General features: G+C 44.5%; 1 protein-coding gene across 1 annotated transcript in view; it reads right to left on the minus strand.

Annotated features, from left to right (window-relative positions):
• The window catches only part of TENT2 (terminal nucleotidyltransferase 2), a 568,493-nt gene that overhangs the window by 290,412 nt on the left and 258,480 nt on the right, over nucleotides 1–19,601 (minus strand). Inside the window, exons 8-9 of the mRNA XM_069223224.1 lie at nucleotides 17,310–17,386; nucleotides 16,744–16,872 (exon numbers count right to left, since the gene is read on the minus strand). Coding sequence (XP_069079325.1) covers nucleotides 16,744–16,872; nucleotides 17,310–17,386 — 206 coding nt within the window. The remainder of the gene's footprint in view (nucleotides 1–16,743; nucleotides 16,873–17,309; nucleotides 17,387–19,601) is intronic.

Here is a 19,601-nt window from a genome sequence, read left to right on the forward strand (position 1 = left end):
TGGGGGGGTGGAGGGCATCTCTACTACCTGGAGTGCCCTGGGGCACTGTAACAAGAGGCCTGAGCCTTTGAGGCTCACCACCAAGTGTTGCAATTCCTGCAGGGGAAAGGCCTCCAGAGAAAACAAAGGCTCTCACCCCATGTAGTCAGAAACTTGTCTTTTAGTGGCAGGCATGCCAAAAGGGGCACTTTCCCACAGGTGCAAAACAGCATCGGGTGTCCAATGTGTTTCAATGGAGATCGATCACTGTGGAAAGAGGCTGAAGGCTCTGGCCAGGGGGCCAGTCGGGCTAAAACAACAGGGCTAAATCCTCACGATACTCAGGAACAGGTAGACACCTTTGGTACTCTTCTCCACGGCTCGGGTGCAGAAGTGTCTTCAGGTGTCGGGTTTTCCTTACCGGAGAAGTCGCAGTAGATGGGGAGTCCCATCTTTTGGTGTTTGATGGAGAACACGTCGGCTGTTCATGGGAGATCTTAAGTCTTTTTCGAAGGCAGACAGTCTTCCCAAGTTTCTGGAGTCACAGTTGCTGGACAAGTCGACTTTGGTGTGGATTTTCGACAAGGGATGCAGGCAGGCGGGGTTGGTACCAGGTCAGTTGCTTCTTTTCTTATCTTCTGCTTTTGCAGCTTTTCGGTGTACTTGGTCTTTTTAGATTTTCAGGATCTGCTTCTCTGGTGCCAGGAGTTCCCCTAAATACTGAATTTAGGGGTGTCCAGGGTAGTAACCAATGGGCTACTGACCCTTGGGGTCAATATCGCCCTATATGGCCACTGTGTGGGAAGTGGGTATAATCCTGTCTGGAATTCCTAGGCATGCCATCTCAAAGATGGCTACCTCTGAAAAATCGTGTTCACCTCGGCTTAGCCCACCTTAGGGGTGGTACTATCCTGGAAGTGGCACAACTATCTTAATAGCTAATTTCCCCTCCTGTCCAGATGCCAAGTGGGCTCTGGACAGTTAGGGAAGCGAAGAATTGACAAAGACATAGCAGGGGCATATCTGCTCTGGGAGATATGCCCTAACATGTAATATAATGCACCCTGCCTTAGGGCTTTAAGGCCTGCTGTAGCGGTGACTTACATTTATTGCATGCAGCGTTAGGGGACATGGCACAAAGGCTGGGTGCCATGTTGTGTTTTCAAGTTTGTCTGCGCCAAGACACGGAGCCTGTCATGTGCTTGGTGAGGGGTACCTGTGGGTGGCACAATTCGTGCTGCAGTCCTTAGCGACCTTATTTAGCACCTCAGGCCCTAGGTACCAGGGACACTATTACTAGGGACTTAAAAAGGGTGCTAAAGGTTTTGTCTATTTTACAGTTTTGGGGAAAAGAACACTGGCACTGGGGACCTGGTTGGCAGGGTCCCACTGCACTTCAGTCAAAGTTGCATCAAATACCAGGCAAAAAGTAGTGGTGCTGGTTGGGTTACTGTAACAAAGATCCCAGTTCCCTACTGGCGCATTCCACACAGGCAAATGTTAGCAGACACTGGAGCAGTGCACTTCTTCTGTCCTAACAGCCAGACAAATGCCAGACAAAGCGGGACTTCTTTGCCATTTCAGTGTCACATCCTGTTTCACAGGTCTACTGGGTTTACATATAATATTTGGGGCACACTTTAAAGGAGGGAAGCAGAATGTCAAACACTATGTGCATCGCCGGTCTGGATGCTAAAACTCAGCACTGCTGTGACCAGACTTGTCTCTGTGTCTTTGTTTGCTGGGCATACAGGGACTGCCTAAACCTGGATCTTAGTGTTAGATGTGGGAGGAAACCAGGATTACTATAGTACACCACATACACACACACACACACACACACACACACACACATATCCACCCCCCACCAAGATGTCTGAGCCCAAGTTTAGAACATGCCCAGAGTGGGTAGGGTTAGTGCTGGAAACCTTCATCCCATTGGGAAGGGCATAACACAGGGGTCATTCCCACCCACTAGCTCATGCCAGGCATAAATGTGGCACATCCAGGCACCCACACCAGAACACTCCTGGACCTGAGGAAGACCAGAAGAGACTGAACCTGCTGTCTTCAAACTGAGAAGAGCCCTGGAGGACAGGACTTCCTCTCTCTATTGTACACAGGGAAAAGAAGTGGTACAGGAACACAACAAGCTACAAGAGGCTTTTTCCTGCAACTGCCCAGCTGAACAGTAGCAACTAGATCTGCCGCCCAGTCAGTCTCTAAGAGAGGTCATGGGGCCTTTAGAAGTATACTCCTGTGGTGGATTGGGCTTAAAGGACTATAGTCAGAAGTTCATTTTTTTTACCAGGAGGAATATGGTTAGTGTATCTGACCCACGCTACACTGCAGTCCCGATCAAAGTGCACCTAGGTCCTGTCCATGACGATCAGTGGCCATTTGACCTATTTATATTTAAAACATTAAAAATATGTATTTCGGGTTCCCCTTTTGGAAGTTTTGTAATTTTGAGGTATATGCGGTTAAAAAAATTATGATCCCTTTTTCTAATTGCATTTTGAATGATTTGCTGTTTTAGTACTGCATACATACTTTACATAAATAATTTACATACTGCCTCTAAGATAAGCCCGTCAGCTCTGTGCTCCAGATACCAGGAGGATGAGCTCAAATTGATTTAGTAACAATAAGAAATCACCCCGTAAACGATTGTGATTATTACTTGAGGTGGTTACCTACCCCATTCAACTAATAAACCCATTTCATATACTCTGTATGTATATGTAAATGTGCCTCTGTCCAGGGGAGAAAAGATGGTATCATGAGAATCTATGATAGATACCAACCCTGAAGAACTGGAGTTACAGGCAAGTAACCAATTTCTTCTCCTGCATTCTATCAGTTATGCATTCACATGCTTGAATCAGGATAGTAAGCAGTATGCAACAGAATAAAACAGGAAGCAGCCTCATCTTTACGGGAATAGGTTGAGAAGAACTGCCTGCCCCACTGCTTAGTCAGCTGCTACATTGGCTTCCCGGCAATAGTGCTTCATGAAAGTGTCACTGCTTTTCCAGTTACTTGCATGGGAGATGTTTCTACTAACTGAGCCTGACGTCCTATGCTCATTTTACCCAAATTCCACAATCAGCCAAAAAGGCTTGCACTTGCAGGATGTATGCAAGTGTATTAGATTTTACAAAGACAAGATGTGCATTCATCTGACCAAGTATTTGTGTCTTTTGAAGGACCAGGAAGAGGCCGACCCCTCGCCAAACAGGGCACAGCACATCAGCTGCCAGTCTCTATCACCATGTGCCACAGCAGAGCAACGTGTCCACTCTAGGGAAGAATGAAGGCACCATTCTACCAGGAGCATGGCAATGACTGCTAACCTCTATTCTTGTGTTCCTTTACAAGCCTTGACGAGTCAGTCCTTCAAGTATGGGTAAACTTAGTGACCATGTAATCTGTGGAAGGAAGCAAGGTATTTGGTGAAAATCCAGGAAGCTGATTTGAGGCCGAAAGGAAGTGTCTTGAATTGATAATCCTGCTCCACCTCTGAAAATTCAAGGTACTATCTGTGTATCTGCTGTATGGGGTATGTGAAAATATGCAGCCTGAAGTTCCAAGGTGGTCAGGTAATCTTACTGAAGTATCAAGACTTCCTGAATTGTTACTACACAAATTTACTTTTTTTTCCAGAACCTTGTTCAACAACCCTTAACTTTAAATAGGCCTCCATTGTCCAGTTTTCTTTTTGTTTTGGCCTTGGGGATGATGAGAATGTTCTGTTGTAGCTCCCTGAAATAAAGATGATGTTCTTTTTAGTGTGGGCAGGCAGGTGGTTTATAAACAACCTCTATCGTATGTCCAGAATGTACCATCTGTTGTATCAACTAGTCCAATGTTTTGGACTCTCATGTGGGGGCAAAAAGGAGAAATCTCCTGAGATGGATATGGTGTGAGGGCAGATATCAAAAGACAAGCTCTCTTTTGGTTATCCTGGGAGCTTGATTGACCGGCACTCCTCTTCTTTACAGATGATCAGCCATATCCTCGCCTTTGGTTCCTGCTGTATATATATCCTTGGTCACAACTGGACTCTCATGGGGAATAATATGGTCAGCCTTGACTTCCATACGGATTAAAACCTCCTTTGTATTCTGGTGATCTTCATGAGCCGTGAAAAGTGTCTGAACCAGGATATAGATACTACAGAACTCCAAGTGATTTCACCGGCCTGGCTGGAGCCCTCGAAGATCCTGCACCAGAATGCGACCCATCCTGCAGCCTAGCAACCTCCAAAGCCTTGGGAGGACTGCCTGCCTTTGATAAAGCACAAGATCTCCCAAGAAAAGCTTACCTGTTAAAAAAACAAGCAACTTAAAAGACAAAGCACTCTGCCCTGAGAAACCGCCTCCGGATCCATCTCTGGATCCGATGCCCACGGCCTGAGTTCAAGTGGCCCACTGGTCCTGTGAAGGTTCCCCAGCGATTCAGAGTCCACTGTGGGCTGACCCCTATCAGACTCTGCCTCAAAGCCTGCAGCCTCAATCCGAAGACTCCCCCTGATTGCGACCTGATTGGTAAGCTGTTTCAGATGCCAAAGACACCCGTGCACCTGGAGCCCTTGGGCCTTGGGGGTAGCTGGACCGTCAGTGTCCCCATGTTCCCAGAACGTACCTGGGAAGCTGTGGGTTGTCTTCATTCAGCCTCCTAGCCTGAGTCTGCAGCATTTTCCACAACTTATCTCCCCACTGACTTACACTGGGCACTCAATGCTGTGTTGGCACTCTGCACCCGGCCGCGCCCCTGTGCCGCTGAGGGTGTAGGTTTAGTGCTGCCTTGTGGCCCCACTGGTACTTACCTCAACTCCAGGAGATCGACCCCTGACCCCACTTTACTCACCTGTGAGCATCACATCTTCGGTTACCCCCTGTCTCCACTGATAAACATTGGGTGCCCAACGCTGTGTTTGCATTCTGCACCCAGCCACCCCTGTACCATTATCGGTGTACATTTGGTGCTGCCTTGTGATTCCCCTCTGCCCCCCACCGTGCTTACCTTAACCCTAGGAAAGCGACCCCTGATACCGAATTACTCACCTGTGAGCAGCACTTTTTCGCTTGGTTAACATTGGGCACCTGTAAGGAAATGGCTCCCTGTTGCAGTTACCCCCCACTTTTTTACTGATGCTGACTTGACTGAGAAGTGTGCTGGGACCCTGCTAACCAGGCCCCAGCACCAGTGTTCTTTCACCTAAAATGTACCTTTGTCTCCACTATTGGAACAACCCTGGCACCCAGGTAAGTCCCTTTTAACTGGTACCCCTAGTACCAAGGGCCCTGATGCCAGGGAAGGTCTCTAAGGGCTGCAGCATGTCTTATGCCACCCTAGGGTCCCCTCACTCAGCACAGACACTCTGCTTGCCAGCTTGTGTGTGCTGGTGGGGAGAAAATGACTAAGTCGACATGGCACTCCCCTCAGGGTGCCATGCCAACCTCACACTGCCTATGGCATAGGTAAGTCACCCCTCTAACAGGCCTTACAGCCCTAAGGCAGGGTGCACTATACCACAGGTGAGGGCATAGGTGCATGAGCACTATGCCCCTACAGTGTCTAAGCAAAACCTTAGACATTGTAAGTGCAGGGTAGCCATAAGAGTATATGGTCTGGGAGTCTGTCAAAAACGAACTCCACAGCTCCATAATGGCTACACTGAATACTGGGAAGTTTGGTATCAAACTTCTCAGAATAATAAACCCACACTGATGCCAGTGTTGGATTTATTAAAAAATTCACACAGAGGGCATCTTAGAGATGCCCCTGTATTTTACCCAATTATTCAGTGCAGGACTGACTGGTCTGTGCCAGCCTGCTGCTGAGAGACGAGTTTCTGACCCCATGTGGTGAGGGCCTTTGTGCTCTCTGAGGATAGAAACAAAAGCCTGCTCTGGGTGGAGGTGCTTCACACCTCCCCCCTGCAGGAACTGTAACACCTAGCAGTGAGCCTCAAAGCTTCAGGCTTCGTGTTACAATGCCCCAGGGCACTTCAGCTAGTGGAGATGCCCACCCCTTGGACACAGCCCCTACTTTTGGCGGCAAGTCCAGAGGAGATAATGAGAAAAACAAGGAGCAGTCACTGGCCAGTCAGGACAGCCCCTAAGGTGTCCTGAGCTGAGGTGACTATGACTTTTAGAAATCCTCCATCTTGCAGATGGAGGATTCCCCCAATAGGATTAGGGATGTGCCACCCTCCCCTCAGGGAGGAGGCACAAAGAGGGTGTAGCCACCCCTCAAGGACAGTAGCCATTGGCTACTGCCCTCCCAGACCTAAACACACCCCTAAATCGAGTATTTAGGGGCTCCCAGAACCCAGCAAGATAGATTCCTGCAACCTAAGAAGAGGAGGACTGCACTTTGCAACAAAGAAGCAACTTTGAAACAACACACGTTTCCCGCCAGAAGTGTGAGACTTTGCACTCTGCACCCGACGCCCCCCCGGCTCGACTTGTGGAGAACAAACACCACAGGGAGGACTCCCTGGCGACTACGAGACCGTGAGTAGCCAGAGTTGGTCCCCCTGAGCCCCCACAGCGACGCCTTCAGAGGGAATCCCGAGGCTCCCCCTGACCGCGACTGCCTGCTTCAAAGACCCGACGCCTAGTAAAGACTCTGCATCCGCAGCCCCCAGAACCTGAAGGATCCGACCTCCAGTGCAGGAGCGACCCCCAGGTGGCCCTCTCCCTTGCCCAGGTGGTGGCTACCCCGAGGAGCCCCCCCCCCCTTGCCTGCATCGCTGAAGAGACCCCTTGGTCTCCCATTGAACCCTATTGCGAACCCGACGCTTGTTTGCACACTGCACCCGGCCGCCCCTGTGCCGCTGAGGGTGTACTTTTTGTGCTGACTTGTGTCTCCCCCGGTGCCCTACAAAACCCCCCTGGTCTGCCCTCCGAAGACACGGGTACTTACCTGCTGGCAGACTGGAACCGGGGCACCCCCTTCTCCACTTTGACCTCTGCACCTGACCGGCCCGGAGCTGCTGGTGTGGTAACTTTTGGGGTTGCCCTGAACCCCCAACGGTGGGCTACCTTGGACCCAAACTTGAACCCCGTAGGTGGTTTACTTACCTGCAAAAACTAACAAACACTTACCTCCCCCAGGAACTGTTGAAAATTGCACTGTCTAGTTTTAAAATAGCTACATGTCATTTATGTGAAAACTGTATATGCTATTTTGCTAATTCAACGTTCCTAAACTTCCTACATGAAATACCTTTCATTTGAAGTATTACTTGTAAATCTTGAACCTGTGGTTCTTAAAATAAACTAAGAAAAGATATTTTTCTATACAAAAACCTATTGGCCTGGAATTGTCTCGGAGTGTGTGTTCCTCATTTATTGCCTGTGTGTGTGTACAACAAATGCTTAACACTACCCTATGATAAGCCTACTGCTCGACCACACTACCACAAAATAGAGCATTAGTATTATCTATTTTTGCCACTATCTTACCTCTAAGGGGAACCCTTGGACTCTGTGCATACTATTCCTTACTTTGAAATAGTGCATACAGAGCCAACTTCCTACAGCACCCAACTCCGAATTTGACTTCTGAACCTGGCCGCCCCCCTGTGCCGCTGTGGGTGCACTCTTGGTACGGGTTTGAACCTTGCCTGGTGTTGACGTAAAACCCCAAAGACTGGATTTGTCAAGTTGTGCAATTATCTGCAAAACTGCATTCTTGTATTTCTCCCGTAGGTTAACATTGTTGAACTGAAAAATTGCACAAAGTGTTGATTTTTGAAACTGCAAAGTATTTATGATTGAAAGTCCACTTACCTGATTACGTAAAGAAACATACATAAAAAGAATTCTTATTTTTCTACGTTGGTCTCGGATATTTTTTTGGGAGTGTGTGTGTCTCATTTACTGCCTCAAATTTAGGATTGTAATGCATATCCAGCTGTGCACAAATGTATGCAACCTCCAAGGCAATGATCTGCCTCCAGCTCAGAGTCCAGAATCTGGACGAGTAGACTTACCATTATAGGTAAAAAAGTTAAGCGGTGTTGAAAAATCCATTGTGAATGGGGAAACGTTGATGAAATAGTAAGCAACTCTCCTGGGTGTGCCACTGATGGTGAAATAAGGCTCATCACCAATGGGGTTGTCTTTGGCAGTGGAAGGAGAGAAATTATTGGGGTGGTCGTTGTTGACCGCGTCTTCACCAACTATGGTCTTGCTGCTGAAGGAGCAGTCGTCATCCACAACGAGGTTGACTGACACGTCACCGGTGAGGAAAGCAGTTTGGTCAAGTCGTTAAGTGAGCTGGATTTTCATGCAGTCTTTTGTGTAGGTTGATGTGCATCCTCCCTGGATGTTTTCCTGAGGAAGCACCATAGTGCCAACCTCCTCTTTCTGACCTTCAGCGTTCCAAGTAAAGGTTTTACAATCGTCACAACATGACGCTTTGTGCACTGGACAAAGGCAATACAAAACTACTCATGTGGGTCACCAGCATAGCTCTTTTTAAATCCACATTTAGAGTAGGATTTAAAAAAAAAAAAATCTCTGTCAATCATAATGGCAGTAGATGATTGAGAAGTCTCCTTGGCCCAATAAATTTAACTTTTCCTAAAAGGTACCCTTAGAACAACTTCGAGTACTCTGAAATTGAAGACATGACTTGCTTAATTCCAGGTTAGATAAGGGAAGCAATAAAGAAAGGTCAAAGAGATTTGAGCAAAACTCTTCTCGGGTCTCCCTCACAAACGACGCACAGTAGAAATATGAGCTATAGTGGCCTTTGGAGGCAGCTGGAGGGGGAGAGTGCTTTCACCTCATAAATGCTGAAATGTGGGTTTTTACAGATGAGCTGGATGTGCTACTAAACAAACACTGTTGACACATTACTGAGGATTCCACAAATATGACAAAGTATTATTTAAGCATGTAAATATAGAAGATACAGGCCTCATAAGGGAGAGATAAGGGCAGAAACTGTGTTGCAAATGACAACTAAGAGTGAGAAAGATGGCAGAGATGTGCAAAACGGAGAAAAACTGAAGGAACCAGGAAGATGAGAGATGGACAGAACAGGGATGTGGTGGAAAAAGACAATGGACAGAAAGGCATACCAGGGTGATGGAGAAAGGCGAACGTTGACATGATGTGAGAAAGGGCAGAATGGTGAAACCAAAAGTTGCTGTGTTAGACTAGAGAATTGGAAATGTAAACGAAAAGACGGACGAGAGAAAAAAAAATAATCAAAACAAATTCAGTGTTGAACTGTGTCAACAGTCAGGAGAGACTGAATCAACAACAGAAAAACAGAGTAGAGGTGGGGCCTTAAACAGGAACTGAAAGCTCTGCTTCCCTAGTTCTGTTACTAGTGAGAGATATATTCCATAAAAAAAGACCTCTCTTATAAGGTGACCGTACAAGCAGGTCAATGAAATCAAAGTACTGATGTTACACTCTAAATCAGGTAGACAAAAATACTTAACTTCCATTCCTCATTGCATGTTAAAAAGGTTTTAGTACATAAGAACCCTCATTAATGGAGGTAGGCACTATTCATGAATAAATCAAATAACCGGTTACACAAGTGAATGATGTATTAACACGACTGTATTGCAATAGTATTAGTGCTGTTGATTGTTATCAATTATAAACAAAAGACAATTTTTTAATTTCCGGTGCTTTTTTCCTAGATGCAATCTTTAATCCATTTTGTGGGTGCAGCTTGGTAACAAGGCTGACAACACTCTAACGTTTTTTGTAAGGTAAGAAAGTGTGGGTGGGGTATGTGTTTTGCATAATCAATTATTCTTGGGCCAAAACCCTCTCTTTGCCCTAAACTGGACTTCCATATGAAATAAAAAGCATTTAGAAAGAGCAGTTGTAGAAAATGTTTAGAGGGGGATTCCAAATAGGCCCACCCCTTCCCTGTTTTAAAGTTTAAAACACAAATGCCGATTCTGCTTCAGAGTTTGATGTCCCCAAGGCTGGAGTGCATCTGGAGATCTGTGGACCAACATTACGATTCCACAAACCCCAGTTAACGCCTCATAGACCACAGTCTGACCTGCTGCAGGGTTTCCAGGCCTGGCAGAGGGATTGTAAACACCACCCCATGCCTAACAAGGATACAAGAGTTTGCAATTAAAAAAAAATATATATTTTAAAAAAGGTATCACCATTGACTAGGACTATATCACCATTGACTAGGACTAGCAGCCAACCATCACTGTGCACTCCCCATACAACAGACAGACGTCGGGAAGATAATTTGAAAATTACAGTATGTTAATTATTTTCATTTGGAGACCGGCAATCAACTGCATGCCTAGACAGGAAACGGACTTCAATGCAGTCTATATAATGTGGAAACAGAAAGGAGACCCAACAGTGTTTGACACAATCCTAGAAGAAAACAAAATAAACTACTTATAGCATAGGTTCGGCAGTCCCATCACAAAAAGATGGTCTGACCACATTGGCTATAGAACAAGATCCTAAAATAAATCAAATGCAAAGCATTAGAAGTAGGTAAAACAACTGGTTTTCTCAGCTAAATGCTCCTGCAAGCACCTACAAAGCTTCACAGACCTGAAATCTGATAACTTGTTCAGCTGAGACTACCATGCAATCGCTGAGGTAACATGTTTATGTATATGTTATTTTCCACATACATAACAAGGAGCAACAGTATTAAGGCGGTCCAGTTCTGCTATACCTTTAAATAACATATCAACAGATTTCTAATAAACAATGAAAATGTCACTTACCCAGTGTACATCTGTTCGTGGCATTAGTCGCTGCAGATTCACATGTGTGGCACAGTCCGCTGCCTGGTGTTGGGCTCGGAGTATTACAAGTTGTTTTTCTTCGAAGAAGTCTTTTTGGTCACGGGACCGAAGGACTCCTCCCTCCTCGGCTCCATTGCGCATGGGCGTCGACTCCATCTAAGATTGTTTTCCCCGCAGAGGGTGAGGATGGAGTTGTTTGGTATAAATAGTGCCCATGCAATGGAGTGAATATGTATGTACGTTAAGAGTTTCTAATAATTATTTACAAATGTTCAGATGTTTAAGATTTATGATCTACTTCTAAACGGCTACAGGCTTCCCGGGGAGGTGGGAGGGTACATGTGAATCTGCAGCGACTAATGCCACGAACAGATGTACACTGGGTAAGTGACATTTTCAGTTCGATGGCATATGTTGCTGCAGATACACATGTGTGGCATAGACTATAAAGCAGTTACCTCCCCTAAAAGCGGTGGTTTAGCCTGTAGGAGTTGAAGTAGTTTGGAATAATGTTCTTAGTACAGCTTGGCCCACTGTAGCTTGTTGTGCATTTAGTACGTCTACACAGTAGTGTTTAGTAAACGTATGAGGCGTAGACCAGGTTGCAGCCTTACATATTTCGCTCATAGGAATGTTTCCTAGAAAGGCCATTGTAGCACCTTTCTTTCTGGTTGAGTGTGCCTTTGGTGTAATAGGCAATTCTCTTTTGGCTTTAAGATAGCATGTTTGAATGCATCTGACTATCCATCTAGCAATGCCTTGTTTAGAGATTGGATTTCCTATGTGTGGTTTTTGAAAAGCTATGAACAGTTGTTTTGTTTTCCTGATTAGCTTTGTTCTGTCAATGTAATACATTAGTGCTCTTTTGATGTCTAATTATGTAGTGCCCTTTCAGCCACAGAATTTGGTTGTGGGAAGAACACTGGCAATTCTACTGTTTGATTTAAATGGAATGGTGAGATTACTTTTGGCAGAAATTTTGGATTTGTTCTTAGAACTATTTTATTGTTGTGTATTTGAATAAATGGTTCTTGTATGGTAAATGCCTGTATTTCACTTACTCTTCTGAGGGATGTGATTGCAATGAGAAATGCGACCTTCCAGGTTAGATATTGCATTTCACAGGAATGCATGGGTTCGAAAGGTGGACCCATGAGTCTTGTTAAGACGATGTTAAGATTCCATGAAGGAACTGGTGGTGTTCTTGGTGGTATAATTCTTTTTAGCCCTTCCATGAATGCTTTAATAACTGGTATTCTAAATAGAGACGATGAATGAGTAGTTTGTAGGTAAGCAGATATTGCTGCGAGGTGTATTTTTATAGATGAAAAAGCGAGATTTGCTTTTTGCAAATGTAGTAAGTATCCTACTATGTCTTTAGTAGAGGCATGTAATGGTTGTATTTGATTGGCATGGCAGTAGTAAACAAATCTTTTCCACTTAGATGCATAGCAGTGTCTAGTGGAAGGTTTTCTAGCTTGTTTTATGACCTCCATGCATTCTTGTGTGAGGTCTAAGTGTCCGAATTCTAGGATTTCAGGAGCCAAATTGACAGATTCAATGATGCTGGGTTTGGATGCCTGATCTGTTGTTTGTGTTGTGTTAACAGATCTGGCCTGTTGGGTAGTTTGACATGCGGTACTAGTGAAAGGTCTAGTAGAGTTGTATACCAAGGTTGTCTTGCCCATGTGGGTGCTATCAGTATGAGTTTGAGTTGGTTTTGACTCAACTGGTTTACTAGATATGGAAGGAGAGGGAGAGCGGGAAAAGCGTACGCAAATATCCCTGACCAACTCATCCATAGAGCATTGCCTTGTGATTCGCGGTGTGGGTACCTGGATGCGAAGTTTTGGCATTTTGAGTTTTCTTTTGTTGCGAACAAATCTATCTGGGGTGTTCCCCAAATTTGAAAGTACTTGTTCAGAACTTGGGGGTGAATTTCCCATTCGTGGACTTGTTGGTGGTCTCGCGAAAGGTTGTCTGCTAGTTGGTTTTGTATTCCTGGAATAAATTGTGCTATTAGGCGAATGTTGTTGTGAATCGCCCACTGCCAAATTTTTTGTGTTAGGAGGCACAATTGTGTTGAGTGTGTTCCTCCTTGTTTGTTTAAATAATACATTGTTGTCATGTTGTCTGTTTTGACAAGAATGTATTTGTGTGTTATTATGGGTTGGAAGGCTTTTAACGCTAGAAATACTGCTAACAGTTCTAGGTAATTGATATGAAATTTTGTTTCGTGTATATCCCATTGTCCTTGAATGCTGTGGTGATTGAGGTGTGCTCCCCACCCTGTCATGGAAGCATCTGTTGTTATAACGTATTGAGGCACTGGGTCCTGAAATGTCCGCCCTTTGTTTAAATTTTTGCTGTTCCACCATAGAAGCGAGAGGTATGTTTGGCGGTCTACCAACACCAGATTTTGAAGTTGACCCTGTGCCTGTGACCATTGTGATGCTAGACACTGTTGTAAGGGTCGCATGTGTAGTCTTGCGTTTGGGACAATGGCTATGCATGATGACATCATGCCTAGAAGTTTTAGCACAAATTTTGCTTGTATCTTTTGGTTTGGAAACATAGCACTTATTACCTTGTGGAATGCCTGCACTCTTTGTGGACTTGGAGTGGCAATTCCTTTTGATGTGTTGATGGTTGCTCCTAGATATTGTTGTGTTTGACACGGTTCCAGGTGTGATTTTGTATAGTTGATGGAAAACCCCAGTTTGTGAAGGGTTTGTATGACAAATGTGGTGTCGTTTGCGCATTTTTTTACTGTGTTGGTCTTGATTAGCCAATCGTCTAGGTAAGGGAACACATGTATCTGTTGTCTCCTGATGTGTGCTGCTACTACTGCTAGACATTTTGTGAACACTCTTGGTGCAGTTGTTATTCCGAATGGCAACACCTTGAATTGGTAATGTATTCCTTTGAATACGAACCGTAGGTACTTTCTGTGAGAAGGGTGTATTGGTATATGAAAGTACGCATCCTTTAGGTCTAATGTGGTCATGTAATCTTGCTGTTTGAGCAGTGGAATGATGTCTTGTAGTGTGACCATGTGAAAATGGTCCGATATGATGTAGGTATTTAGTGTCCTGAGATCTAATATTGGTCTTAATGTTTTGTCTTTTTTTGGAATTAGGAAGTACAGGGAGTAAACTCCTGTGTTTTTTTGTTGTACTGGTACTAACTCTATTGCATCCTTTTGCAGTAGTGCTTGAACTTCTAGTCCTAAAAGTTCTAAGTGTTGTGGTGACATTTTGCGTGTTTTGGGGGGGATGTTTGGTGGGAAGTTGTGGAATTCTATGCAATAGCCATGTTGGATTATTGCTAATACCCAATTGTCTGTTGTAATCTGTTGCCAAGATTGGTAGAATTGGCTTAGTCTTCCCCCCACTGGTGTTGAGTGAAGGGGTTGCGTGACTTGAAAGTCACTGTTTAGGTGGAGGTGTTTTTGGAGTCTGGAATCTTCCCCTACTCCTTGGGAATTGACCCCCCCGATATCCCCTGAAACCTCCCCTTTGGAAGGAACCCTGATATGGTGTGGTTCTTGTTTGTTGGCTGGTGGTGTCTGTGGGTTGGCCACGAAACCCCCCTCTAAATGGAGTTTTTCTGAAAGAGCCTCTGCTCTGCGGGGAGTAGAGTGCGCCCATGGCCTTGGCCGTGTCTGTGTCCTTTTTAAGTTTTTCAATGGCTGTATCCACTTCAGAGCCAAAAAGTTGTTTCTCGTTGAAGGGCATATTAAGGACAGCCTGCTGGATTTCAGGTTTGAAGCCTGAAGTGCGTAGCCAAGCGTGTCTCCTTATGGTGACAGCAGTGTTGACTGTTCTTGCTGCAGTATCGGCTGCGTCTAGTGAAGAGCGGATTTGATTGTTTGAGATCGTTTGTCCCTCTTCCACTATTTGCTGCGCCCTTTTTTGGTATTCCTGGGGAAGATGGTCTACGAGAAGTTGCATCTCGTCCCAGTGTGCGCGGTCATATCTGGCCAGCAGCGCTTGTGAATTTGCGATGCGCCACTGGTTGGCTGCCTGTGATGCTACTCTTTTCCCTGCCGCATCAAATTTTCGGCTTTCTTTGTCCAGAGGTGGGGCGTCGCCAGATGTATGTGAATTTGCTCTCTTGCGAGCTGCCCCTACTACCACGGAGTCAGGTGGTAACTGCGAAGTAATAAACACTGGGTCTGTGGGTGGTGGTTTGTATTTCTTATCCACCCTTGGGGTGATGGCTCTTGATTTTACGGGCTCTTCAAAAATTTGTTTTGCGTGCCGTAACATCCCTGGTAGCATTGGGAGACATTGATATTGGCTGTGTGTAGCCGAGAGGGTGTTAAATAAAAAATCATCCTCTATAGGATCGGAATGCAGTTGGACATTGTGGAATTCTGCTGCCCTAGCCACCAGTTGCGAGTATGAGGTACTGTCCTCTGGCGGTGACGGCTTTGTGGGGTATGACTCGGGATCATTGTCCGGCACTGGGGTGTCATACAGGTCCCAAGCGTCTTGATCCTGATCGTCATGACTTATGGTAGTTTGCGCTGGTGAGTGCATTTGTGGCGGTGTTTGTGCCGGCGATGCCTGTGGTGGAGAGGGCGGAGGCGTGACTTTTTTAACCACTTTGGCTTGTGGTTGTGCGTCATCCTTTGGAAGGCCGATCCTTCTTTTCCTCATGATTGGGGGAAGGGTTGATATCTTCCCTGTGTCTTGCTGGATGTACAGTCTCTTTTGTGTGTAGTCCGATTCTACACTTTGGAGCTCTTGTCCAAATCTGTGCATTTGGCCACTTATTCCTTGTTCCTCTGAGTAGGATGAAGGTGTGGTATTTTTCGGCGCCGAGAGAGAATCTTTTTTCGGTTTCGGCACCGACAGAACTTTTGTTCCTTTCGGCATGGATTCTCGGTGCCGATGTTTTTCGGTGCCGGTATCTTGTTTTTGTCTCTCGGAGCCGCTTTCTCGGCTCCGAGGTTGCTCCATGGCGGTCCCTCGACCGGAGTCGGGTGTCTTCGCTATGGGCGTGCCCTTTTTCGGCGCCTTCGACGGGTCGCCTGTTTTATGGGTCGAGCCATGGCCTGTTGGCAGTGGCGTCCCCTGGGCTTTCGGTTTGTCGATGGATTTACTTTTCGACGTCTTACTCACAGTTTGTTGCTGTTGTTCGACGTCGGAGTCTCCGGATTCTGATTCCGGAACCGAGAATGTTTCCTCTTCCTCGTCGAAACGTTGTTTTGTCGACGTGGACGCCATTTGTTGACGCCTGGCTCTTCGGTCCCGGAGTGTTTTCTGGACCGGAAGGCTCGACAGGCTTCACAGGTATCCTCCTTGTGCTCGGGGGACAAGCACAAGTTACAGACCAAGTGCTGATCTGTATAAGGATACTTACTGTGACATTTTGGGCAGAAACGAAACGGGGTCCGTTCCATCGGCTTCGATGTCGCACGCGGTCGGGCCGACCAGGCCCCGATGGGGGATCGAAACTACCCCAAAGTCTTCCGATGATCGGTGTCGATGTACCTAACTATTCCGATACCGAACGGAACAATACCGACGCTTTCTTCCGAGAGTCTGACTAACTTTCCGAACCGAAACACGGAGCGAAAAGGAATACGTCCGAACCCGACAGCGGAAAAAAACAATCTAAGATGGAGTCGACGCCCATGCGCAATGGAGCCGAGGAGGGAGGAGTCCTTCGGTCCCGTGACCAAAAAGACTTCTTCGAAGAAAAACAACTTGTAATACTCCGAGCCCAACACCAGGCAGCGGACTGTGCCACACATGTGTATCTGCAGCAACATATGCCATCGAACATTAGGATTTACAACTGGACGGCTGATTCTGGGAACGCTTCAAAAGTACTCATATTTAGGCTTTTGTGTCACCAAAAGGGAGCAAACAAGGGAGAAAGTCAGAAAGAAAAACAGAAGAGCTAAATGCAGCAAGAGAAATTTATGCTTATAGAATATCAGCGGGGATAAGCTTCAGAAATCATATAATACTTACTTTGTAGATAATGCACAACCATCAACACAAGTGTGTAGCTACTTAAAGTACCACGGCTGGCATCATTTATCCCAAAGTGAGTTGCCCATTGCTTTACAACCAGAACTAACGGACGAACTCTATTTTCAACTGTAACACAGAATAAAGTCAAGTTCAGTAAAGACAATGTAAGCAAGAGAGCACATTTAGCAAACAAAGTTAAACAAAAAATATAAAAAATGCAGCACAAAATTAATACAGATAGTTGCAGGTCTAACTTCTAAGCACAGAACAAACACATTCTTCTTATCTGTCCCTCAATTATTTCCACCCTTTATTGAAAAGTCACAGACTCAACCATCTGACTGTATTACCATTTGACAAAACGTTTTAAATACTTTGTTGAAAAACAGAAATGGTAAACGACACTCAGCAAACTTTATGTACATAAGAAACAGCAGCTCCTTGAACACTGTTTTCAGCTATAAGGTTGCACATTGCATAGGATAAAGGGGACTGTGCTTTCCAAACAATTCTACATAGTGATTATTAAACAAAAATTAAAAAAAAAAACTGGTAAAACTTACTGTGTGCATACGTTCTGAGAAGAAATGTGTTCCTTATTCCCACAACATTGTTAACATTCAAGTCAAACTCCACACCACTAAAATTAAAAAATATTTAACTGGCTTTAGTATGTAGGGCAAACCATTACATTCATTGAGGAATTTTTGAATAAGTGATTTTACAAGAATTGCAACGGAGAATGAAGGATGATAAATGAAAATGTGCAAGCTCTGATAAGAAAAAGTTGCTTACTTGTAATCCTAGTGGTGCATTTTAGGTGTCCTGATCACATTTATAACAAGCATTTGCAATGCAATGGGTCTCGCATTTGCTCAAGTTAGAGCTATTAGTGTTGTAAATTCCTAACAGGACTTTTCTTGTCACATAATTTGGAAATGAAAAGTAAAACAGTTGACATAAGTGATCCAATTCAAAGTGCCACGGCCACATGAGCATGAGCGCGAAATAGAGACACAAAAGGAAAAAGAAGTTAGCTTGCAGTCAAACATATCAGCAAAGGTCAATTATCCATGTAACAATGTCGATGGCCAAAGAGGTAACAAAACTGCCCCAAGGAGGGACAAAAGTAAAGCATTTACCAATGATAACAAAGGATTTTTGAAAGGCAAGCCCATGAACAAGTGATAGTGATGGCTGTGCGGTGGATATGGTTAAAAGCCCACATATCGATTTCAACAGGCCAGAGCGCTTGTGCGCTCAACGTAAAAACTGTAGGTGGTTGAATACATATTTCAACTTGGAAGTGGCTGTAGATTCAATTAATTCACACCAACTGTAAAACTCAGATTGTGTAGCAAAGATTTCCTTTGCTGAGTTTATGATTGGCATTTCTCATGTATAATGCTGTCCTCACCAACCAAACATCCATCCATAGTGGAGTAAATATGAATACAATGACAACTCTGGTGTGGTGGTACAGCTGCTATACATCTGGCAAACACTGTTGGGATTGACTCAATAACAAAAGGAAGAAGTATGAATTGGTAGTTTGCCACTTAACACACATTTTAGATGTTGCCAATATGTTGCTGCAACCAGATCTGAAAGGAAGCACCCTCCAAATCTAATGTCTGGTATTCTGCATACAGTAGTGGGATGGCCTCTTGAGCGTCATCTTGAAATGTATTGTTGTAATTATCATATTTACTTTTTTTAGATAGCCCATTCTTGAATTATATACATGTTGTTTATTTGAATATAAATGCAAAATATAAATGCACATTTATTCATGTAGTTACTCATTGCAACGCGATAATTACATTGCTTAAATACATTCCTAGAACAAGATACAAGATCCTTAAACTGAAAATGGGGCAAAGTGCTGTTGTGTAGCTCAATAATGAACTCACTCAAGAGATCATATTACAATAGGTAGAAGAGCTCTGCACTTGCTTCCATTTCAAGAGATAGTCTTTCAACTCAGATATACATTTTACAAGTGACTATCAATCTTGCTCTTAATTATCAACCAAAGGAGTCATCTCTAACCCCCAGTTAGAAGAACTTGCACAACAGTAATTCAGGCCTTCCATTTATTTCCTGTCTTATCCTTCCCTCCCGATATGATTTTTTTCCATCCAGAGCTGGCAACTGTGCAATAGTTTGTCACTTGAATTACAAAGCTCACAGTCTCCTCTATTAAATAAAATAACTTTGAAAACATACCTATTCCTAGCTTGTAGCTGTTTTGTAAGACGCAGTGTATTTTCTAAGTGCTGTCAGTTCAGCTCTGTCCGGTTTTGGTGAATAATGTAGAAGTATATGTTGTAACTCAAAGCAATATCCCTTGCTGGAGGGCGAAAATAACTATCTAATTAAAGTGATCTCAAGCTGTATGAGAAAAAACCTCAGTCATTCTTGACAGATGTTGAACAGTCAGGGGGAAGGACAAGGAAGGGAGGAGACTAAAGTAACATCTTGGTAAAAGAGGCTTTGGATCTCAGATTGCCTTGAAATCCCCCATACACCCTAACATACTTCTGAATTTGTTGATACTGTTGATTGGTTGTTGGTTATTCAATGCTAATGACTACAGTGCTGCAATGCACACATAGATCTAGCCATTCCGGTCTCTTATTTTTTGTAACATTCTCATTTGGGGGATAAAAGAGTGAGCTACTAGGGCCGAACAATCCTGTGTCAGTACAATGTATTCGCCATTCTTTTGCCTCAGAATTAACAACCACTGCATAAGGTCCAGTTAAGTTGATGGGTAAAAGCAGTCATGGTCTGAGAAACACTGGAATACATTTTGTAGCCCTTAAAGTTCCGCAAGTTTCACTGGCTTAACT

This window comes from Pleurodeles waltl, chromosome 1_1, assembly GCF_031143425.1.
Source record: "Pleurodeles waltl isolate 20211129_DDA chromosome 1_1, aPleWal1.hap1.20221129, whole genome shotgun sequence".
NCBI classification, from domain to species: domain Eukaryota; kingdom Metazoa; phylum Chordata; class Amphibia; order Caudata; family Salamandridae; genus Pleurodeles; species Pleurodeles waltl.